General features: G+C 37.6%; 1 protein-coding gene across 2 annotated transcripts in view; it reads left to right on the top strand.

The window, feature by feature from the left end:
- fbln2 (fibulin 2) overlaps positions 1-24,820 on the top strand; it is a 51,168-nt gene extending 26,348 nt beyond the window's left edge. The window contains exons 6-18 of one of the 2 annotated variants that reach the window (XM_079597100.1): positions 1,493-1,699; positions 2,942-3,052; positions 5,866-5,967; positions 8,252-8,392; positions 11,937-12,071; positions 15,649-15,786; positions 15,974-16,117; positions 16,794-16,922; positions 17,924-18,049; positions 19,250-19,366; positions 19,952-20,080; positions 21,514-21,637; positions 23,418-24,820. In XM_079597100.1, the coding sequence (XP_079453226.1) occupies positions 1,493-1,699; positions 2,942-3,052; positions 5,866-5,967; positions 8,252-8,392; positions 11,937-12,071; positions 15,649-15,786; positions 15,974-16,117; positions 16,794-16,922; positions 17,924-18,049; positions 19,250-19,366; positions 19,952-20,080; positions 21,514-21,637; positions 23,418-23,775 (1,961 nt within the window). In that variant the 3' untranslated portion in view covers positions 23,776-24,820. The remainder of the gene's footprint in view (positions 1-1,492; positions 1,700-2,941; positions 3,053-5,865; positions 5,968-8,251; positions 8,393-11,936; positions 12,072-15,648; positions 15,787-15,973; positions 16,118-16,793; positions 16,923-17,923; positions 18,050-19,249; positions 19,367-19,951; positions 20,081-21,513; positions 21,638-23,417) is intronic. The other variant, XM_079597101.1, reaches the window with a different exon arrangement.
- The last annotated feature ends 542 nt before the right edge of the window (positions 24,821-25,362 follow it).

Here is a 25,362-nt window from a genome sequence, read left to right on the forward strand (position 1 = left end):
ATTTCAGAATATAAATTTTAATATTTTTGGGACATTAAGTGAAAAATGTCAAGGTGATCCTTGGATTGTTTTGAAGGAAAAAAGGCTAAAAGGGCTCAAATTTTCTTTTTTATTTCTTAAATAAAATAATAAAATAAGTTTTGTTAAAATATTACTGATATTTCCACACAAAAAAACTTCTGCCTAATCACTTTCTCGAAAGTCAGTGTGGATCTGGAAGCCATCTTGTGACAAAAAAATAATATCATAGAGAGGACCCCTGTAGACCCCTTTGACTGTCAGGACATTTCAGATGGCATAAATGATATGGGCACTTTGAAGGGGAGACAATCATAGCATCTGTTGTTGTAGTGTCTTCCAGACAGAAGTGCTAAAAAATAACTGCTTCAAAGGGCCCTTCAAATCAAACGCTTTCTGTGAGCCAAAGCGAGAAAGTCTCTCAAAATAACGGTTAATTTATGGTATGCATCCCAATAAAAATGATAAATGTACTTTTTATTGTGCACATGTATTTATATTGTCATGTTATGTTATATCATTAAATCAAAACCTTTGTTGAAAACTGCCAATATTGTCGCCAATATATAAGATTTTTATTCACTTAAAATAATGATGCTTCAATTTAGTCCGATGCATTTTAAAGGTTGATTGAACAATTAAATGTAGAAAAAGTTGACTACTTAAAAAAAATTTAATCAATAATTAGCATGAGCAACTTAAAGGAACACGTCAACTCTTTGGGACTTTAGCTTATTCACCGTATCCAGAGTTAGATAAGTCCATACCCTTTTCATCTCCGTGCGTGCCGTAACTCTGTCTGACGCACCCACGGCTAGCCTAGCTTAGCACAAAGACTGGAGGTAAACGGCTCCAGCTAGCATACTGCTCCCAATAAGTGACAAAATAACTCAAACATTTTCCTATTTACACGTGATTTGTATAGTCACAGCGTGTACAAATAACAAGGTCACATGAGACAGCCATCTTCTAACCGTATACATACTGGGAACTATATTCTCAGAAGGCGAAGCACTGCTACTTCTGCGGAGTGATTAGCGGAACTCTTTGAGCAAACTCTCTGCTCCTCACCACGGGACTTCTCAGGCGCTGCGAGCAAATCACTCCACAGAAGTAGCAAAGCATTTTTTAATGACATTTGTTACTCAGAATGAACATGTTTTAACTTGATTATTTATGAATATATATATAACGCATTATAACGTACTTTATGAATACCTTTAAGAAAAGTGTTACCTAAATGCGGTGTTTTATTTATAGTTTATTTCTTTCATTTTTAAACCGTTTATCATTTATTGGCCATAACATGAACATTTAAATAGTCTTATCTATAATATTATAATTCTGGCTTATCAACCAGAATCCTGATATTGTTGCATGCCTACTGACAGTGTATATTGATGTCAGTAATGTAAATGGAGTCACATGCAAGAGATCTTACCGTACCAATCTTACTATCTCTCCCCTTCCTCAGTATCAGACAGTCGGTTTTCGAAGCAAGCGCTGTCGGTTGGGGATGTGGATCCTGCAGCTAATTCACTGGAGGATTTGGAGCATGATGACAGGTGCAAGAGATTTGCACTGCTCTGCCATCACACCTGCATCAACACTCGCGACTCCTACCTGTGCGCCTGCCACCCTGGATACACACTCCTGCAGGATGCCCGCACCTGTGTGCCAGGTAAGATTTTGAGTTCTGATGACTCAGGAACAACCTGTTTGCTTGTGTTATACTGAATGTAGATTCAGTTTTGTGGTTGAAACATTTTAGATTAAACAGGAATAGTTCAACAAATATTCTATTTGGATATGCATAAAGGCTGTTGAGAACCAGTTGGGGTTTATGTTATTCCTAGACTTTCAGAGCAGCGATCTACTTCTGTATACAACCTAGCATAATGAAATGTCTAATCTTTCACTCAAAACACACTCTATCAGCCCTGCATTAAATAGAGGAATTAAACGTAATACCTTCTCAATATCCTGTCTGCAGTGTGTGTGCATTACTTAGAACTGATTTGGATTTAAAATGGCCTTAAATAACACTGTGTGTACTGTGACTTTGCATTTAGGTGCGTGCTTGCGCATACAGCAATCTAGTGAAGGTTTTTTATGATGAGTCAGTGAATTAGACGTCCTGGTATATTATTTTTCAAACCTTTGAATTCTAAAGAACCACATGAATAATATTAATTCTTTATATAACATAACACGTTGAAGCACTGGCAAACAAAACTGCATGTTATGTCATTTTCTTGATTTTAGTTTTTAAAAACATGAATTTTGATCAGTCTCCATCAATATCAATATCCTGTACAGTTTTTCTAAATAAAAAATAAATAACTGGGTCGGGTCTAGCTCCAAAATGGCAATATATAAATATATAAAAACATATATAAATTATAATTATAAGACAGTGTACATTTTTGGGTGAATTATTTCTTTAACTAGATAGCACAGTGATGGGACTATCGTTGCTTTGCCTGATTCACTGCAGTTTGTAATTATTTGTCCCGTTTCCTTGGTTATACAGCCAAACCCTAACAACGCCGCTGCATGATGGGATTGTCATCATGTGTCAATATTGTTTTTGTGTCTCTGGTGACATGGAAGTGTTGATAGAGATAGTGTTGTGCTGCTCCGCAGTTTGAAACTTGACTCGTGATCTCATGTCTGGACTGAACTAATGATACGACCACAAGTAACTTCCATCCAGCATTCTTCAGCTGACTTTTGGAATGAAAGGAATTCTGATCATAAGAGATATACGTTTGCAAATGTCACAAATCAAATAGCACTTTCCATATTTCGCATCTGGTCACTCCTCTACCAAAAAGACGTATGTAAAATGACGTTTCATGTAAAATGAAAAAGAATGACTCATCCCTGTGAGATTTCACTCTTTTCTCTCTCTTTCTGACAGAGAAGCAGGAGGAAGACAACAGGGTTAGTGAAGAAGACAGGCTGCTTACTGTAGCTCCAGCAAGACAAGAAACCACCACTCAACTCCCAGTCTTTCATAACCCATGTGCAGGTACGTAATCGTTTAGGGGTTTGGTTCTTTTGCTGTTAAAGGCTGTAGGGACCTTTGAAATAAGTGAAAACATTTGGCGCCGTAATGCGGTCAAGACCTGCCTGGGAGTTTACTTTAGCCGTGCGTTTCCCTGAAAATAATTGCACAACTTAGAACGTTCGTCAACCAATCAGATTCAAGCATTCAACAGCCACGTATAAAGTTTAAAGTTCACACATACTTCTGTAAGGTTTGGGGTAAGTAAGTTTTTTTTTTTTTTTTTTTTTTTAAGAAGTTTATTTTACTCACCAAGGCTGCATTTATTGAATCAAAAATAAAGTAAAAACGCTAATATGGTACAATATAATACATATTGATTATAAAATTGTACATTTTGTATTAGTTTTTTACCTTTTAAATATATATATATATGTATGTCAGACTTTAGAGGCCTAAGAATTTGTGACATTTTTAATACAAATTAAGATTTTTTTTCTTAGCTTCATTTATGAATCATTATGCAAATGTTTTGTGGTTGGAAGAACTCAGAATCCTTCATTTGAAATTAAGTGATTTTTGATCAGCAGCCGGCCTCTCAGTCAAATCTTAACATAATTGGTTTGTTTTGGTGTGTGCATAACATTGTTCTGGCAACATGACAGAGAACTAAATTCCAGACCATGTAGCCTCACAGGTACTGTATGGTCATTCTAATGCTCTGCACACCATATGTTATCTTAATTGAAACACGCTGAACAGAGGAGCAAAAAAATCACCACTTCCTCCTCATCCAGCAGGCCATCCAGAAGATAAAGCACTTCACAAGAGAAGTCCATATGCCACAACGTTTAATGTATATCTGGGATTGATGGTAGATGTTTAAGGACTTAAACATTTACTGGAAGTCTGTGTCTTGTCTGGGGCACTTTCGTGTTTCTGGAGTATCAATCAGTACGGAAATGATCTGGATGTATCTGGGTGACTCGTTAAGTCATGTTGATCATAGTTACATTTTTAATGAAATCTGTTATGGTCATCCATGAGCACAGCTAATCCATTCTGGCATTGGAATCATGGGAGTTGTCGTCTTCACCTCCACAGCCGATGGAAAGCAATCCGACGGGAATCAGGCAGAAATAGTTCATGGATGAGATGTACTGTGGTATGAAGCAGGGTAAGGCCGAGAGCCTGGGAGCGGATCGAGTCCCATGGGGGAGCACCGGAGCTTTTATTATCCTTATCCGCAGTTTGTTTATTTTACGGTTAAAGTTACTTTTAACCATTGCTGGTTCACGTTCTTGCTTGAACTTGAATTTTGTTACAGTTAGTGCTGAATTACTACTCATACTGGTCACTTTTTTTTGGGGGGGGGGGGGGGGGGTTTAATTAAAATCCAGCGCTGTTTTAATTCAATTCAATTCAATTCAAATTTATTTGTATAGCGCTTTTCACAATACATTGTTTCAAAGCAGCTTTACAGAAAATGCATTTCAGAAATGTACATACAAAAATACAGTTAGTTAATCATAAATTTAGGGCATAGGCTAACATATCACCGGCGTTGGGTCGTCTCGTCACAGGCGTCGAGTCGTCTCTTTGGGGCATCTGAAGTCTCCATGACTTCTGGATACATAACTGGAGCTGACGAACTCTATTTGAGTTATCTCGGGACAGGCGTCCCGAGATAACAACAAAAAAAGGCAGATGGGAAATAATTAGCGTAGCTGCTGTTCATAATATGAAGGCATTTGATCTGATTTAACTGTAGTATAAAAGGTATGAGATGCATTATGTGAATGCTTGGCTAAAGAGATGCGTCTTTAATCTAGTTTTAAACTGGGAGACCGAGTCTGAGCCTCAGACAATATCAGGAAGGCTATTCCACAGTTTAGGAGCTAGATGTGAAAACGCCCTCCCTCCTTTAGTGGACTTAGATATCCTAGGTACGACCAGAAGCCTCGAATTTAGCGATCTTAAAGAGCGCGATGGATTGTAGGGCGATAGAAGATCCCTTAAATACACAGGAGCTAAACCATTTAGGGCTTTATAGGTCAGTAGCAATACTTTGTAATTGATACGGAACTTAATAGGTAACCAGTGTAGAGATGATCAAATTGGTGTTATATGATCATATTTTCTTGACCTAGTAAGAACTCTAGCGGCTGCATTTTGGACTAACTGTAGCTTGTTTACTGAGGATGCAGGACAACCTTTTTACTTGGTAAAAACAATCATACTAAATATACATTTGAGTGTGTTGAAAGTTATGTTATAACTCTGTGCGTTCGCTCTGTGGCAGATATGAGACGCTTGTTAGCTATATCGATATTTGAATATCATATTAATGAAATCTGGATGACTTGTGGTGCAAAATGGCATGTAATTAATTTCTGATTAGTTTCTGAATAATTTCTAGACAGACTGTGCATTGACCCGGGCCGTTATACTGGTTAAAATATCAGATTTCTGGATATTTTTATCTAAAAATATTACATATTGTGCCTTTAAATATAAACAAAAAAGTTATTCTGTCAAGAGCAGTGAGTGATTTCTTTTATGACACATATGGCAGTAGATATATTAGCATCCTGTCACTTTAAGACCAAATAAGTTGATCTAAAATACTCATACACATCCAGTTTTCATTAAACTGTTTACATAAGACATAACCGACTGTTTACATGAGTACTCCACGATGGGCATTTTGACATAATTGTGTGTATTTGATCATTCAAGCGCAACAATAATAACAGTGATCCTTGCCATTGTAATTATAATGTAATGTATAAAAAGAAGTGATAGATGTATTAACTGAGGTTTACTACCGTCTGCAGGTAATGGGCCCTGCTCTCAGCAGTGTTCTGTGGTAAGAGGACTGGCCCAATGTTCCTGTTTCCCAGGATTCTCTCTGATGGCAGACAGACACACCTGTGAAGGTAGAGTACTCTAAATTGGTCTAAAACTACAAACTCTTCTCTCTTCTCAACAGAGCTGTCAGTCACAAAACACTGATAAAACTGTCATACTGCACTAACCAATCCCTTATTGGACTGAATCACTCATGTACAGTAGCAGTTATACCCAAAGGAATATGACAAGACTCAAAAGATTTGAAAATCATAGTCTTACCTGAGGATCTGCTTCCTTCAGCTTCACTGATCCATGACCAATTACTTTCCTTCAGCCCTGACTACAATAATAAACAGTGACCTCAGCCCTGCTGTCTCACAATACATCTTTCTGTCTGATCTGACACTTTTACCACATGTTTATTTACTGTACTGACAGTGTTGCAGACGATATTTTTCAAGGTCTTTTCATTCCATATCCTAAACGTGTCATGCAGGGTGCTAATAAAATTGCAATGCAAAGATGTTGCTATAAACTTATCCAAAAACAATATTTTGCTGGCTCTTTATGTAATTTACAGTATAACACCTGACCTGACTGTGAGCGGATAAAAGTCTAAACTAAATTATAGTTAAAACAAGAATATATATATTTGCCAATATGTCAAAAGTTGATAAAAGTCTAAAAACAATTATGGTTAAAACAAGAAAATATATATGTGCCAATGTGGTACAGTAAAAGGAACAACGGTAATATAATATGTAATTCATTCATTTAATATAATATAATACATAATTAAATACAAATGAGAAACATTCACTAAAAAATTAAAATAAATGTTTCTTATTTTTAGATTCGATTAGATTTTTAGCTTATCAAATACATTTTTCTTGCTTTAAGGATGCTTAGAGCTACTAAGAATTTTAGGGAAAATATTTAGCAGTGTATACATTTTCAAGAACTTAGCCGTTTAAAACAAATATCTGAGATTGTACCAGATTTATTTTATCATTAGGCAAAATGGTGATGCAAGATTGTTGATTTTACATAATAAAAATAATTATAATGATTGCATAATAATATAATTAATTAAATAATCCAAATTTGCAAATAATTCGATGCTCACCAATGGTAAATTATTTAAATTTTCGATTAATCTTACTACTTCTTCTCCTTCTAAAAACTCCTACTTTTCCCCATTTTTATATGTTAATAATTTCTCTATGCAAAACACTCAAAGGACCTGGGTTTATGTTGTACCATTTCAAATGCCAAAGAAGATATTAAAACGGGACGTTAAATGGCCAGTCAATTCTGTCAATTGTGACCAAACGTTTAGCTGTGTATCATACAGTCTAACATAAAATACTGTTGATGTTGCACAGTCTGCCTGGGCCTTTACCCAAAATCTCACTGGAATCATATTGTACAATATGACAAGCAAAGGCCGTAAAGGAAAGAAAACATTTGCCGGCAATAAACCGGCTTTTAACTTCTAAAGCAAATGTAGAAGTAACAACCGTTTCATATTCTCTGTTTTAGTTCAGCTTATGTAGAATTTATTACTATGACATTCAACAACGATTAATAGTGTTTGTTTGACTGAAATGCAAATTGCCTAAGGCTCAACATGAATGTCAAATTTTACTTCATGTTCACATTGATTCAGGAGACTGTAAATCAGTGCAATTTTTGCATGTGAGGACAGTTTAAGGGAGGATATAATCGCAATGGCTTCAGCTGAGAGGGCAGTTTTCACTGTTGAATTATCTCTGTACTTAAAGAGTTTATTTCACTCTCTCTTTCTGCGTCTCTCTCCGTCAAAGCATTCCCATATGCTGAATGCGGGTGGGCAGAGACCTTGATTTCGTTTGGCAGAAACAAAATGAAGCTTGACTGGCTTTGCTGTGGAGCCAAGGACTTAAGTCACACTGCAGGAAACTGGATGGATTTTTTTTTTTAATGAAATGTTTTAGTATTCACTTTCATTCCATTTATGATCGACATTTACACTTCCAAATGCAAGCTCAAAACACGAGACTGTGCATGTATATCCTCCCTGGAGTTTCTCTGGCATCTGTTTCTCTTCATAAGCTGTATTCACGTGGTAAACATTAAGTGTTATAGATTCATAAAGCCACACATGCATGCGATTTCGCCACAAAGAAAACCCACTTCGAACAACAATAAAATGGTTGAATAATTGAGAGCAAACCTCACTATTAGAAACAAAACCTAATCTGATCTCGCACCTCGTAAAACGCTAGCACGGCTCTATGATGGTGGAGGTGTCTGTGTTACAGTATGTGTGTGTGTTTGCATCTCAGCATGTGCCTTTTCTCTTTAACTAAAGTGTTATGTGTACCGTAGATGTGAATGAGTGCACGAGCGGCAGACACAATTGCTCCCTGGACCAGGTGTGTGTGAACCGGGAGGGCTCCTACCAGTGTGTGCGGCTGAATGAGATGTGCGATGAGGGCTTTATTCACAACCAGAATAGAGATTGTGTGGGTAAGAGGTTTCAACTGGTACCGTGGGACCGTTTCAGCTCATTGCACACTGTTGGCCCATCGCTTGCCCAGATGAACACTCACTAACACACTAGACAGAAACCCGAAAGCTCATCAGCATGCTCTTATAACCAGCTCACATACATGTGGTTGCATAATGGGTGTCGAGTTTGCTCAGACTTCTCACCAGAAGCTGTGGGGCCGTGTTGAATTTGTTTTGCCTTCCTCCAGACATAACCAAAACATAGAAGGCATTAGTGGTTAGCATACACAAATGTCTCAGTCTATTACAGTAGTTTGATTCTTGAGGTAGTTAATGGGCTTTTTAGATCTGCCTCTAAACCAAATTGCAGTGATGTTTTGGAGTAGCTATATACGGAAACGTTTAGGCTTTGAAGATTATTGCTCAATTTCATGTTTTTAGAGGTTTGTATGGCTTTGTGTGGTTCAAAATTAATGAAGTAAATGATAATGAGCACGCATGACATCTGTTTACTAAAAATTAAAGTTCATCAATGATTGTTCATCAATAAATCTTGCCTCCCTCATGTTTAAACTAGCATGCTGTGTTTGATGATACACGTGAGAACCTGTGGCATTTATTATTATTATTTGATTGTTTAATACTTTAATGCATTTTTATGCAGTTACTTGTGACTACCTAGTTCTCTCATAGAAGTACAAAAGTGAACATGCAAATGTGCGTGTTCAGTTGTCAACTCATATCAGTTATTTAAGTATTAATTATATACTGTACTATTATAGCATTTTATTAACATTTTGGATTAGATTTTTCTTTTTTATGTTTGTATTTAGCTGCAATTTCAGTTTAGTAATTTTAGTACTTCAACTTAACCTTAAATGCCTTTAGTGACCCGAGGGGTCTTTTACTACCCTCCTCCTCATTCATTTTTTAAAGTTAGACATCAACCTTCTTAGAGTTCCTCAATCAATTCATTATAAACAATATAACAAGACAAACAAGGTGTGTAACAGTGTAGCAAATATTTTTTTCTGCACAACAATAATTTAATATTTGATGACTGAATAAGTTCAATTCACCTTTATTCCACAAGGTGGCAATGTCTGATACACAATGATGAAGTGACGTTTCACTCATATTACGGCAGGCAGAGAACAAGAACTATCATAGGCAAAACTTGAAATGGCTCAGCGATTTACTGCAGAGCAAGTACCGAACGCAATCAAATATTAGTGTCACTGTCACTTGATGGTGTGTCTGGTGAAGAAGCTGTCAGCAATCAAAATATTGGTTCTGAAGATGTTGTAAATTATAGTTTTGAGAATATGTTTGAGATGGCGAATATGAGCCAGATGTTGAATGTACTGGGAAATGAGCTCTGACGAGGACAGTGATGATGGTATAAAACATTTGCTCAAACTGAACCCTTCCAAGCTCCAAAGGGGTAACAAAATATGCTTTATTTTATTCTTCTGTATTGTTCCTCTTATATCAGGAGAGTTTTATATTATCGCGACAGGTAGAGATCCATCCGTGTTAGATGTAGATCCGGGTCGCTAAAGACCCGAATATGTAATGAAGATTGGCGAAGCATTCTTGCAAACATTCCTTTAGCAAGGGTTTAACAAGGGTTAAACTTGTGTATTTCAGTTAGTTACCAAGGCAACATTTAAAAAAAAATATATATATATATATTCATCTAATATTTAAATATTTTATTTTTGTTCAGATTTATTTTAATGACTCGATTTTAAATAGTTTTAGTAACAATAACAAAACTGACTCATAAGAAAGGAATTGAGACAAAAAGGTGATCCCAAGCTTGCAACCATCTTGGACGGTCATCATCACCCTCTCATCTTAACCCTTATCGGTCTCAACAGCACATCTGATATAGACATAATGTTGACAGACCATAATCCTGATGCACCGCAGTCACATCCCTTTGCAATACCACTAACCCTCTCACTTTTGCCTGCAGTCTGCAAAAATTCATTATTCATCCCATGCATATCCTCTAATGCATTTCAGAGTACCACATTTTGAAGGCAATTCACCATATTGTTATGATGAAGCAAATTTTTTGAATAAGTGCCACTGCTCATGTATGTTGATGAGGCAGCTTGTTGACACTTCCGTGCTGGATCTGTGACAGAGTGCAAGAGGGTGTCAGAGCTGCTTTCTATGTGCCTTTTGGGGCTAAATAATGTGCACTTGAATGCAGGAACCTTTAAAAAAAAGACAGAGATAGAGAGTGATCTCGGTTCCCTGGTAACTAAAGCGTGAACCTTCAAGGGCTGGTCCACTCAAAAATGAAAATTCTATCACCATTTACTTATGCTTAGTTATGTCATTCAAAACCTGTATGATTTAAGCCAATTTCCTCATGTCCCCACAAGGTTAAAGATTTCTGGTATTGCCATACTTGACCACACACACGCACACACACATCATGCTTTATCTTTTAAAATCTTTTAAAAGTTTAGACCATCAGGGTGAATAAATGATGACAGAATATTAATTTCAGGGACAGCTGTGTGCGTCATGTATCTCTTGGTATGTACACTGTAAAAAAGTGTTGTAATTTTAATTTTGGGGGGGGGGGGGCGCTATAGTAAAAACTATAGTAAAAACCTGTTAACTGTAAGTTATAAATATGGTGGAAAATTATACATGGCTTAACATCGCATTTTATGCAATGGTGTAAAATATTGTAAATTGTAAAAAGTATATATTGACTATAAAATATACTGTTTAAATATATTTAATAATGAACTACTTTTGTAGAAAATACTTTTACTTGTAAATCAAACCTATTAAGGTTGTTCTTTAGATGTTTGTTAAGAAGGTATAGCTGTTTTTTGTGAGCCATCTCTCCTCTTTCTCTTTAATATACAGGAAGACAAGACCAATCACTAATTATACAAATATATAAGTGCTTCGGGTTGACGTAATGTAGAATTCTGTTATTATCCAATGCTTTGGCATCCAAAAAACTTCGAAACATTCAAATTCATAGTTTTCTCTATGGTGATACCAGCTGTTGTGTGGAACAGATAAGGTACCATGTGCTCTTTTCTCTTTTGTCCTAATGTGGCCAGAAGAAAGCACAAACATGTCCACCCAGTCCCCTGAAATTATTTACTCTGGCAATAACATGACAGATTGAATCCTTTTTTTGGGCCACAAATCAGCCATTGTCTAAGCTTCAAGTAATTATTTTTATCCTCTCTCTGGGTAGTGCTTGCTTTCCAATCTTGTTTTTTTCAACATAGTCCAGAGTTATTGCCTTTAATAAATCTGGCCAACCGAAGATCTTGACAGTTCGCCACAGTGCCAGAACTCAAGACATGAAGCAAAATGCCTGACGTGTGCCTCGGTTTATGAAAACACACAATGGGATGTTTTTTACACTGCTGTCTCACCTGCCTGCTTCTCCACCAGCTTCAGCTTCTCCATTCCAGGCTTTTGTTGATGTAACTCCTCATTTATGTCCCTGGCACTGTGTGAGGATGTTATACTTTTGAGCCCAGCAAAATAATGCTGTACTTTTGCTTTGCAGATGTGAACGAGTGTGTGACGAACACACACACCTGCCAGGCAGACGAGCGCTGCTTGAACACGGTGGGAGGGTTTGTGTGCGAGAGGCAGATCTCATGTTCGAGCGGTTACCAGCTGAGGAGCGGAGTGTGTGAAGGTGGGTTGGGGCTAGAGTATAAGCAAATGTTTATACACACAACATCATTTTGGTTTCCTAATTTAAAGCTTAAAGGAACACGCCGACTTTTTGAGACTTTAGCTTATTCACCGTATCCCCCAGAGTTAGATAAGTCCATACATACCCTTTTCATCTCTGTGCGTGCCGTAACTCTGTCTGACGCACCCACCGCTAGCCTAGCTTAGCACAAAGACTGGAGGTAAACGGCTCCAGCTAGCATACGGCTCCCAATAAGTGACAAAATAACGCAAACATTTTCCTATTTACATTTTGTAATTTGTATAGTCACAGCGTGTACAAATAACAAGGTCACATGAGACACAGCCATCTTATAACCGTATACATACTGGGAACTATATTCTCAGAAGGCGAAGCACTGCTACTTCTGTGGAGTGATTTGCTCGCAGCCTCTGAGACGCCCCGTGGTGAGGAGCAGAGAGTTCACTCAGAGTGTTGCGCTAATCACTCCGCCCAAGTAGCGGTGCTTCGCCTTCTGAGAATATAGTTCCCAGTGTGTATACGGTTAGAAGATGGCTGTCTCATGTGACCTTGTTATTAACTCTGGGGGATACGGTGAATAAGCTAAAGTCCCAAAAAGTCGGCGTGTTCCTTTTAAAGGGGTAGTTCACCCAAAATGTAAAATTCTATCATCATTTACTCACCCTCACGTTGTTCCAAACCTGTATGAATAATAAAATTTCTGTTGAACACAAAAGAAGATATTTTGTAGAATATGGGTAACCAAACAATTGATGGGCCCCATTGACTTTTATAGTATGGAAAAAATGGGGCCCATCTACTGTTTGTTACTGACATTCTTCAAAATATCTTCTCTAATTTAAATTCAGACATAAAGGTAAACATCATTTGTTTAAGCAATGGTGTGAATTTGTCTGACCAATGACAAATGGAGGAGTGCTTGAAAACAAACATTATTTGTATATTTGATGATGCAAGTGGCACAAAAATGAATCGCTAGATGGACGTGTTTGACCATTGTGCTCACGTCTTGCATCTTTCTTAGCGTCACACACGACACGGTGTTATAAAAACGTGGCACTCAAGTTAAAAGAACGTTTAAAAAACAAATTTTTTGTTCCACTGACCTGCGTCTTACCTTTTTAACTGCAAAAATGCGTTCTATGTGAATGGCCCTTAAGCTTTAATTTCACTAAAAGTCCACAGAGCATTGTTGTATTAATTAAAATACACTGAGAGTTATGTCTACGTGAACTTTGCTTTTATGTGAGATCAAATCAGCAGAAACATGGCAGCAGTCCAACTCTTCCCCAACTATCAGAGCTGCCCAGTGATGCATATGGACAGAATCAATAACAAACGGTCTTCTATCCTTGTCATGGTCCTCTAGCCCACATTACTCCACAGATCTCAGACCAGTGTCTTCATCATCTAAACACCACCATCACTGCTGCAGAGAACAACCAGAAACCATGCATCAATCTGTGCAGTAAAATGTGATTTTTTTTAGCAGGCCTTTGCAGTTCGAAAGAGGCCACAGCTGATTGCCTCGGGCGCTTGCTTGCTAACATCTAAAGCATCCCGCACTCTGTTTTTTTACACAAAGCAGATGCTTAGACACATCTAACCATTGCCTTTGAACCGAGAAAACTTAGCAAGAGTCTCTGATTCTTGTCAGGACATGGCCCAGTGCATTCTAATAAGTGTGGAGGGATAATTATCATTATAAGTGATGGAATAGCAATAATGGATTTTAACTAATAGCAGGCTTTGGACAGTTGATAATTCATACTCTGTTACTACAGTGCAACTGTAGGATTTTGAAAGACCACCTTAACTTGAAATTAAAGGCTCACCAATATCCATATATGGGTTCCCAGGTAACAGGAAATGTTCTCAGTCTCTAATGTTCTGGCAAAATTCTCTCAAAGTTATGAACAAACATTCTTCCAGTAACATGAATAACACATTCAGTCAAAGACATCAGGTCTTTAATAATGTTCTAAAAGCGAACTTGGATGATAAAAGCATAATTGGATGTTTGTCTAACATTTTTAAATGTTACTACTTCAGAATGTTCAGAGAACATTCAAGAGTAAAAATCCCATAATGTTTGAAGAATGATAAAAGGGAATGTTCCCTTAACATTCGCATAATTAAGATTTTTTTTTTTTTATCATTAAAAAAAGTAGACGTTTTGGACGTTAAGAGAACATTCAGAAATAATGTAGTTGTTGATCAGCGAAGTTAAACAGAATCTCAACCGAACCTGCTGAGAAAAAACCGTCAAGCGAACATGCTTGAGCTTCCATTTACCACAACTGATGTGTGAGAATTGATGAATGTTTATATGTTAATAAAAGCCTAAATTCAATCTGTTCATCATTTAAAGCTATTGAGTCTCTTCAGAAAATTTGGACTAAACCACTCAATTCATATAGATTAGTTTTACGATCTCTTTATGATCTTTTTGAAGCGGCAATGTGGTAGTTGGGTAGCTGTCAATGGAGGGACAGAAATCTCTCAGATTTCATCAAAAATCTTCATTTGTGTTCTGAAGATGAACAAAAGTCTTACGGGTTTGGAACGACGTGAGGGTGAGTAATTAATCACAGAATTGTCATTATTGGGTGAATCCCCTTAATGGGAACTTTAACAACGTTCACAGAACATATTTTTGTTAAGTATCATATTGCTTAGGTAATGGTACTATATTTACCTGCGTTTTGAATGCATTGAATGTAATGCAATTAAAAATGGTGTAGGCCTACTGTGAAATAATGTTAAGAAAAATCTTTCTGTCCTTGGGCTGCATGCAAAAATAACTTGCAATACGACTAGTGGTTAACCAACAAATTACTCTTATGAGCTGGTTCTTTTTAGTGATTCAAAAACATACAACATGCAGAGCAGTCCGATTCATAAACAAATGACTCATTATGAGCCAGTTCTTCTAGTGAGTCAAAAACACACAGTGTGACCAGTGCAGTCCGATTCATAAACAAAAGACTCATTATGAGACAGTTCTTCTAGTGAATCAGAAACATACAGCATGATCAGTGCAGTCTAATTCATTAACAAATGACTCAATGAGCTGATTCTATTTTGTGAATCAAAACATCAGCACGACTATTCCCGAATGGATCACTCTTATGATTCTTTTAATGAATTTGAGTTCAGTTTAATTCCATGCAAGTGTTGACTGTGGAGAAACTAGGGTTTGGTTTCGTGAGACCAGCTGCCTTGAAATGTGTGTGCATGCTTTCCCAGCCTGTTATTGAGCCACAGTGCCACCTACTGTGAAGTTCTGACTTGTAATTGAGGATGTTGTGATCTCTGTCCAAACCCAAATGTCTCAGATGACGCCCGTCTATTCATTATGCTTCTGTGCTTGCCAAATTTGGTGAGATTTACAGATTTTCTTGAAGTCTTTATGAGAGGTAACTTCATTTGTTTAGACCTTCTAACAGCATCAGTCTCAAAGCTAAACAAATCTATCAGTACAGGAACCCGACTGGGTGGCGTCTAGCTGTCCGAACCACTGGCCTGTTTGACATCTGCTCTCTTTCTCTTCTAGACATCGATGAGTGTGTTGTGCGAACTCATAACTGTGGAATGGGCTTCCAGTGTCAGAATACTGACGGCTCGTTCACGTGTAACCCGAAGCAACGCTGCCTCACAGGATTCACTCAAGACTCACACGGCAACTGCATCGGTAAGACAAGGCAGAGACACCTTTAGAGTCTCTCGGTGCCCCCTAGAGGACAGATGCATGAAGAATACCAAACTGTCACTGTTTGAAAATCTGAAAAACACAAATGACAATCCCATTAAGTGAACACACTTTTGAAAAGTTGTGCCTTTTTTTTAAATCACTTTCATGCTCTCTCACTTTATTGTAGACATTGATGAATGCAGTAGTGTGAGAGAACCATGTACGACTGGCTTTAACTGCATAAATACTGTGGGCTCTTACACCTGTCAGCACAAGATTATCATGTGCAGTACGGGTTACCATTCCAGCCCTGATGGAGCACGATGTGTTGGTAAGGACATATACAAATACATGCTTCTCATACCCTAACATTACACCTAACCCTTTCATAAAACTGTGTGTTTTTAGTTTTATAGATTGTTATAACATTAGCCCTATTATATATTAGGAAATTAATAATTTTATTCACCAAAGATTCATTAAACTGATCAAAAGTGACAGTAAATACATTTATGTTACAAAATATTTCTATTTCAAATGAATGCTCTTTTGAATTTTGTTTTCATCAAAAAATCCAGTTGTTTTTTTACAACAGTTTCTACTAAAATATTAAGCAGTCCATCTCTTTTCCAAATTTATCATAAGAAATGTTTCTTGAGCAGCAAATCCGCATATAGAATGATTTCTGAAGGATCACGGATACTGAAGACTGGAGTAAAGATGCTGAAAAAATCAGTTTTGACATCACAGGAATAAATTCCATTTTAAAATATATTCCAAATAAGAAAAACTGGTATTTAATACTAATATTGTACAATATTACTATTTTCACTGTATTTTTGATCAAATAAATGTAGTCTTGGTGAGCGTAAGACTTCTTTCAAAAATATACAAACTTACTGACCCAAAACTTATTACATTATTCATATATAATTTCTGTTGGTATAAAACTAACTGGACTTCTAAATTCTACAAGAACTAGTAAGACTTCTGAATGTGACCTGCAGATGTGGATGAATGTCAGACGGGCACCCACCGCTGTGGAGAGGGCCAAATCTGTCACAACCTACCCGGCAGCTACCGCTGTGACTGCCAAACCGGCTACCAGTACGACAACATTCGCCAGCTCTGTGTGGGTGCGTATCAACACATACACTGACACACACAACAAGTACACAGCCAAAACACATCTTTGTTCAGATTAGCAAGTGCACACAGTAGGCTTGCAGAACAAAACTTCACTTTCAGACCTTACAATATGCTATGCAGTAAGTCACAATGAAAACAGTCATATTTTTGTGGAATATTTTGTGGCATATCTGGCATGGAAGGTGAGCACGCTAACTGTCTCTATCATCAGTCACTAGTGCGTAGTGAGTATACTTTGGCCATCCGCGTCTCGCAGCGGTCTGCACACTGACCGACACAGAGCGGAACACGAAAACTTAAGTATACCCGGTCCTTTACTTGCACAGCTCTTACTAGCTGGCCTCCGTTACACTTGCATATCATTCTTTTTTTAAATATCCTCCTCATTATATTTAATCAAAATATCTTCCCCTCCCTCTTGCAGCAACTTGCGAGGGCGGGACAAGCTGTCAATCACTTGAGATCACAGCAATAGCAAACCACAACGATCCAATCAAATCACAATGGACAAAATCAAGTCCCACCCTACATTTTTTCTTCTTCAAGAACCCACTTCAGATATACGTCACAATGGGGGAGAAGAGTAGAGGATGAAGTATAGAATAGGAGGAAGAATTTTAGCATTTTAAAAATGACACTTTCATCTTCTGACCTCAAACACATTCAAGTATCTAAAACCACAGCTGCAAAATGAAGCACTTGAAGGCTTTAAAAACAGTTTGGATACTGTGACTGAATTACCCAAAGGACGTCATTTTCTCTGTGGTTAGCCAGACTAATAGCATGCATATAGATGAAGCTGACAGCAGCTCATGCTCCAGAGAGCATGCAGGTTATCCTAATCTTGTATCCCTTCTGCTCCTATAGAGGAGTGAAAGAGGACAGCAAGGCAATGAGAAAGACGGATGGAGAAAGAGAGAGAGATGCTCCTCAGACTACAGGATGTTTGTAAACTAATGCAGTTCTCTGCATCTTTTTGTGCTGGCAGATGTAAATGAGTGTTGGCGGTACCCTGGTCGCCTGTGCGCCCAGACCTGTGATAACACGCCGGGATCCTTCCAGTGCTCCTGTACCACAGGCTTCTCCCTGGCCTTTGATGGCAAGAACTGCGAAGGTACATCCATTTGCACTAGCAGAATTGAACACGGATCAGTCTACCTACAAAGAATGTGTTGTGCTCTGACAGTATGAATGTTCTCTCTTTCCAATTAAAATGAGGCAGAGAGCTAAAAACAAAAAAAGATGAGTTGAGCTGTCAGCCGGTGTGTTTGACACTTCTTTTATTTACCAGTCCCAATATATGGACAGATCCATATAGGTATTCAGAGTTTATTTCAAGGACTTGGCGGGTGACAGCCTGAGAAACAATTCATGAGGTAACTTTTAGTTTGGTTTCAAAGGGGCAACAGTATTAAAATAAATAATACACTCCATGTGTCATTTCGCAGAATTAGGGCCGGATTTAGTAACAGCTCAAACAGCACAAACCCTCTTTTGGCATTAAAAAACTACTGTCAGGATTTACTAAAGACACGCAGTGAGAAATTAGCAATGAACTAGACAGTTATTTTTGTGGCTGGCCTTATTGCATCTGGATTTGCTGGAGGACAGTGTAACACCAACTAGCTTCTAAACACCTGCCTGAACGTTTCACAGTGTGAACGGGGATCACATTCTTCCCTACTAATAGGCGAAAAACAGTATGTCTGAGTACTCATAAAAGAGTAGACAAATAGTGCCCGGATGACCTCTGGCGAGTGGACTGTAGTGTGGACTGTGAGGTATTCGAAAAAGCCATAATATATTATACCGCCATTGTTGTGCCTGTTATTTACATTCAGAATGTTGCTAAGGATAAATGTTCCTTTGTTGAATCTTTTTATCACATTCCTGCAAAGATGACAGAAAACGTACTTGCAATTGCTGTTCTGTGGCAAAAAAAAAAAAAAGATCTAAATTATTAGATTGCAGCCGCACGCTAGTGTGTATAGTGATTTAATACAATAGTATAATACAATACAATTTTATAGCATTTAATTTGAAAACTGAAAAAGCTGAAATCTGATCAAGTTTGATCAAGTTCTCAAGCATGACTGTAGAATTGTAGAACATCAGACCGTTTGTACATAGAGTTTACATCACAAATTAATTGAATTAGTGACCTAGAAATAGTGCAGAATTACATCTGCCTAAAAATTATTTCCAGGTTTTAATTAGATTTACCAGATTTTCAATGGGGTCTCAGATTTTTGGACTCCACTACACACACAAATATTTTGTAATCCAAAAACTCGTTTTCTGTGTTCTCTCATAGATGTTAATGAATGTGACAACAATCCATGCAGTCAGGAGTGTGCAAACATCTATGGCTCTTACCAGTGTTACTGCCGAATGGGCTACTACCTGAAAGAGGACGGGCACACGTGTGAAGGTAAGGTGTTATCAATGTCCTCAAGGTAGGAAATCGATTCAAGTGCCCTATTATGATATTTTAAAGGTTCTCCTACTGTATGCCTACATGCATCCAAGTGTCAAAAACACATTTGAATTTCTAATAATATTCTACATTGTACCCTAACTTCCTTCCTCACATTGTCTAAAACGGTTTGATCAAGAATCCGATCTCCCTAAACCCCTCCTTTCTGAGAGCCTAGTCTGTTCTGATTGGTCAGATGGCCCAGTCTGTTGTGATTGTGTACCGCTTTGCTTGCCATCCATTTCACACCCATTAAGGGTTAAACACAAGGACACAGTCACATTATACAGTATGTTGATTACAGTAAGGGGATGATGTGATGTTTTCCTCTGATGGGGATATTGGATCGATAATGTCTTGAATCTTTTAATAAGGATGCTTTATTTCCATATTATTATAGCAATTAGTGTGTTCTTGGCATATTTTCTTAAACACAAATCTTCCTGGGTAAAGGTCACATCTTCTCACTGTGGTTTGTAGAGATTTTCTTTATAAATAGTTAGTTTCTCACTGATAAAGATGCTCTTGTTTGTTCTCTAGATATCGACGAGTGCTCACAGAGCATTGGAAACCTCTGTGCATTCCAGTGTGTGAATGTCCCAGGTAGCTACAAATGTGCCTGCCCTCCCCATGGTTACTCCATGTCACCTAATGGACGCACCTGTCAAGGTAACACTAAAGAGATATATACGTTTATCATATTACATTTAAGTCTTCGATTTAATTAAATAAAAGCACAAAGCATTAGACCAAATGTTCAGGATGTATCTTAACATGTTATGTTTTATGTTTTGTTGTATTATGTTGTTTTATGTTATGTCATGGTATGCTGTATTATTTTTTAGTTTTATCTTATGTTGTTTTTTTTCTATTATGTTATGTTCAGTGTTGGGGAAAGTTACTTTTAAAAGTAATGCATTATGATGGATAGATAGATAGATAGATAGATAGATAGATAGATAGATAGATAGATAGATAGATAGATAGATAGATAGATAGATAGATAGATAGATAGATAGATAGTACATAGATAGATAGATAGATAGATAGTACATAGATACATAGATACATAGATACATACATACATAGATACATAGATACATACATACATACATACATACATAGATACATACATACATACATACATACATACATACATACATACATACATACATACATACATACATACATACATATACAGTAATCAACATTTGAAGTGGATCAAAACCTTTCATCAAAGTTATACATGAATTTTAAACACTACCCGGTCTTGGACAACTTTGATGAACTTTTTTGATCCACTTCAAATGTTAAATTCTGTTTATGTGTGTATATATATATATATATATATATATATATATATATATATATATATATATATATATATATATATATATAATTTTTGGGTGAACAATCCCTTTAAACTCTGGTTCATATTCTACCCAACACCTTTCCAAAGCCAAATGATACAAACTCAATTTCAAGCTTTAATTTCTCTAATTGGCACATTGAGTTGCGAGGCGCTAACCTCAGGTTCAACACAGCGCTGCTTGGTGTCCTCCATCACTCTCTGAAAGATCACGAAATTGACGAAACTCCCTCAGGCTCTCAAGATAGGAAAGTCGATGAGAGGTGAAGAAGAGCCTGTACATGCTCCCGGAGGTTAGCGCTAGCCTGCACCAAACGAATTAGTCTGCGAATTGGAGCCGGCGAGCTGTAACGAGGACTTTGCTTTTGTAAAATGAGATGCATAATTAATTACTTCTGGAGGGGCCAAAATTGACTCCTAGCAGAATGAAGCCTGGCGGTTAGTCACCGCACACATCAGTCGCCCCCCTGACAACCCTGCTAGCATTGACTGAGAACGGGTACAATTTAATGCGTGCTGCCATTTAGATATTCATTTATGTAATCAAAATCTTACAAAGTCTAATAGTTTGATTCACTATTGAATTTCCATTTACTCCTTTTTTATGTAAGAAGAAAGAACGATAAAGAACATTTAGGAAAGGAGTAATGGAATGAAAGTTTTAAGCAGTCTCAGAGGCCTCAATTCTTACCGACTCAATCTATTTAGCTCTTGTCTTCCCTTTCGTTCACAGATATTGATGAATGTGCCATTGGATCGCACAATTGCTCTTCTTCCCAGACCTGTTTCAACATCCAGGGAGGCTTCCGTTGCCTGTCATTTGCATGTCCAGACAACTACAGGAGAGTGTCGGACACGTAAGCATTTCTTTACCGATCACATTTATCATGCAGATCACATGTGGGCTCGATCAGTGAACCTGCTATCCAACTTACCATAGTAATCAGAAGTTTCACACTGCGTACTGCAGAATATAGGATCTGTCAGCATTTATCAAGAAATAAACTGCATAATGGTGAAGCTAGAAATCATACAAATGCACATGCACATATACTGGATCAGTACATTTGCACTGCTTAGAGCATCAATACATTCATTGTAGCATCTGTGTGTCATCTGAATTGATGCTGGCACCTTACATATCATGGTTTCTGCTAAGAAAATGGAATGAAGCCAGATTGCTTTGATTAGGCTGTAGTTCAAACACACACGTCTGGCCAGTGTCAGCAAGAACTCTGATTGGTGGGAACTCCCACTGCTCACCATCAGCCCTCCTGAGATTCACTGCTATATCCGAGATTACCAGCCCAGAGGAGTCAGCAGGGGCAAAAACACCTACGGGGAAACTGTACATATGGGTCGTGCAGGGTTATTTTAGGACACCGTATCACTCTGTTATTTTTGTATGTCATGCTGCACAACATATTTAGTTAATCTGTGGAACGAGACGTTCATGTTATCAGGTGTTTTATGCTGTTTATCGGTTGCTTGATGGTTCTTATTGATCCAAATTTTTAAAAAGCCCAAAATCACAAATCTGGTCATTTAGATATGTAACAGCACAGCTCTCTACAATCATCCACACAGTTTGAGATATCATTCACCGTTCAAGCTAAAGGGATACTTAACTCAAAAATGGAAATGCTGTCAACATTTACTTACCCCTATGTCTTTCCAATGATTTTCTTTGTTTTGTTACATGTTTTATGTTGCTGTTTTGTTACGTTATGTTGTTGTTTTATATTGTGCTAAATTATTTGTTTTGTTTTGCTTTGTATTTTGTTTCTTGTTTATTTGTTTTGTTTGGTTTTGTTTTGTTTGGTTCTGTAGCAGTGACCTTATTTTGTAAACATGTCTTTTCTTCTCACCATTGTCACTCCAATGTCTTTCTTTCTTCTGTGAAACAAAAAAGAAAATATTTTGAATAATGTTTACTGTCCATACAATATAACTCAATGAGGTTTACAAATTTACATTGCTGTTACTACAAAACAAAACAAAACAACATTAACCAAAACAACATTGGATCCCACCCAGCAAGCAATTTTGCATTTAAAAGACGTCTAATAGCCGTCCAAACACAGCCCTGACGTCTAGGCAAAATATGGGCTGTCAGTGAAAATTTAATAGACGTCAAACCATCGCCCATCGACTAGTCATCAATTAGATAACAAAGAAATGAAATGAGTGAAGAAATGAAACCAAACAGCTTGTAATCACTGTTGACTGTGCTTACATTATGGAATATCATACATCTCACAAGTTATTTGGGCAAATGTAACCAAAATTCAAGGTTATTTTGGCTAGAAGTGTGTTACTCATAGCCGGACTATATCAGGTCTATAGTTAACCTAGCCGGTGAAATGACGCCTATTGCTTGCTGGGCGTTGACTTTGGATAGACACATTTTTCAATATCATCTTGTATGTTCCACAGAAGAAAGTATAAGTCTTAACAGGTTTGAACCAACATGAGAATTTTCATTATTAGTTAAACTATCCCTTTAGAAGTGTCTGTTAATGTCATAAGAGCCATTTAAGATATTTGACTTTAAAACACAATTTCGGCCAGGGTCTTTGCAGAACAAATTCTTACACATTCTATGGACCAAAACTGTCACCTCTCCCATGTTTTTAGACGCTGCGAGCGAACGAGTTGCCCCAACCCCCAGCAATGCCAGACTATGCCATTACGCGTCACATACTACCAACTGAGCTTCCAGACCAACATCATCATCCCAGCACAGATCTTCCGCATCGGACCCTCGCCCGCCTACTCGGGCGACAACATCATCATCAGCATCCCTCGCGGAAACGAGGAAGGCTACTTCAGCACGCGGAAGCTCAACAGCTTCACGGGCGCCGTGTACCTGAACCGGCAGGTGCGGGAGCCACGGGACTTCCTCATCGACGTGGAAATGAAGCTGCTGCGTCAAGGAACTTTCACAACTTTCCTGGCCCGCATCTACGTGTTCATCACAACAAACTCCATGTGATGTGCTCGCCTAGTGACGCCTTTGATTTCGCATGGTGCTAAACTCGAGCTTCAAGCCTCTGCCTTGAAAATGTTTGTCATCTGGCAGATCTTTAGGCTTCCGTTTGCCTAACGGATTTTGCTTAGAGAGACTTTGATGGGACTCTCCCAATGGGATCCAACCGCTTGTTTTGAGTAGAGTGAGAACAAACAGGATGGAGTACATAAAGAGACTGACAGAAACATTTGGCTTTTAAAAGTCCTAGTATTGAAAGTACTCCACACCGAATGCCATTTATACTGTACCAATTTATCTTGATTGCCTTAAACTGCTTTTTATAGCACTTCATTACTTTTCTAACAACACAATGTTTCTCCTCGGGGGTTGGCAGAATAGAGCTGAGGTAGAGTTACACATTTGTAATGGCTGTCACAATTCCTCCGTAGGCCATTCAAGTGCTGTGCCAATTAAACGTCTAATAATTTCACAGCTGATAACCGTATTTGAAAACGTATCCGTGATAATTCACATGAGTAGGCCTACCTCAGTTCAGAGCCCACCAGCCTGCGAAAGATAACATCGTGCGATCATGTCTGTAATCATTGTTAAACACTAGCAATTAAAAAGGTGTATGATTGTTATTATTATTTCAAATGTTTGTTTCATATGCGCTCCCTTCATAGCTCTTGGTGCTAATTTACCGTTTTGGAAATGTTTGACACGCATACATGAAGAGTGTGTGAGCTCCAAAGCAGCACTGAGAATGTTTCATTGTTATACATCATTTTGTATGTCTTTACTTTGTAATACTGTACCTATTTTGATGTATTACTGTCTTGAAAATTCATCTCAGGGTAAAAGCATAAAATCATCTCGATAAACATTCATGCACAGCATATCTGAAATTATGACACAATTAAGAAGCATTCGGTATCAACATAAAAGTGTTTCATGCTCGTTCAATTCATGGAAACAACCAAATGCATCAGTATATTAATGCAGTGTATATTATCTGCCTTAGTCGATTCGATTCTTCAATAAAGCAACACCAATCCTTTTATTAGTATTTTAGTGATAGCTTGAAATGTTTTGTCACTTCTGTTTATTTCATGAAAAGTTCGAGATTGCCTCCTAGTGGTGAGAAGAGGAACTCTAGCTTGTGGCCTGAGGCTCCCTTTGCTTTCTGAAGCTATAAACCATCATCGAATTTTATGATTGCACTACTAATGAAGCATTTTATTGTTCAATCACTTGCATTTAAAGTGAACATGAAATCAAATCTGACCCTATTTACGGTATTAATCCATGTTAATAAGAAAAAAGCATGCTTGCAATCTTTTAATCAAAGAGTAATAACTTGCTGTTCCTCTGAAAGGACCTTTCTTCGATGGATTTTGAGAATGTTAATCAAGAGCCAATCTTAGCCATTATTTTAGCAGATTCTCATTCGGTTTGGTTGCATTCTGGTAAAAGCCACTTTGCACAATCCAATCAATTCCCAATAGATGAAGTCCCACCCCATACATTTTCTCATGAAATATCCTGTTTCGCTCAGAAATATGTCACATAACAGAAGTAAAATGAGTTGCAAACAGCATTTAATATTAG

Source organism: Phoxinus phoxinus (assembly GCF_949152265.1).
Source record: "Phoxinus phoxinus genome assembly, chromosome: 22".
Classification (NCBI taxonomy): Eukaryota; Metazoa; Chordata; class Actinopteri; order Cypriniformes; family Leuciscidae; genus Phoxinus; species Phoxinus phoxinus.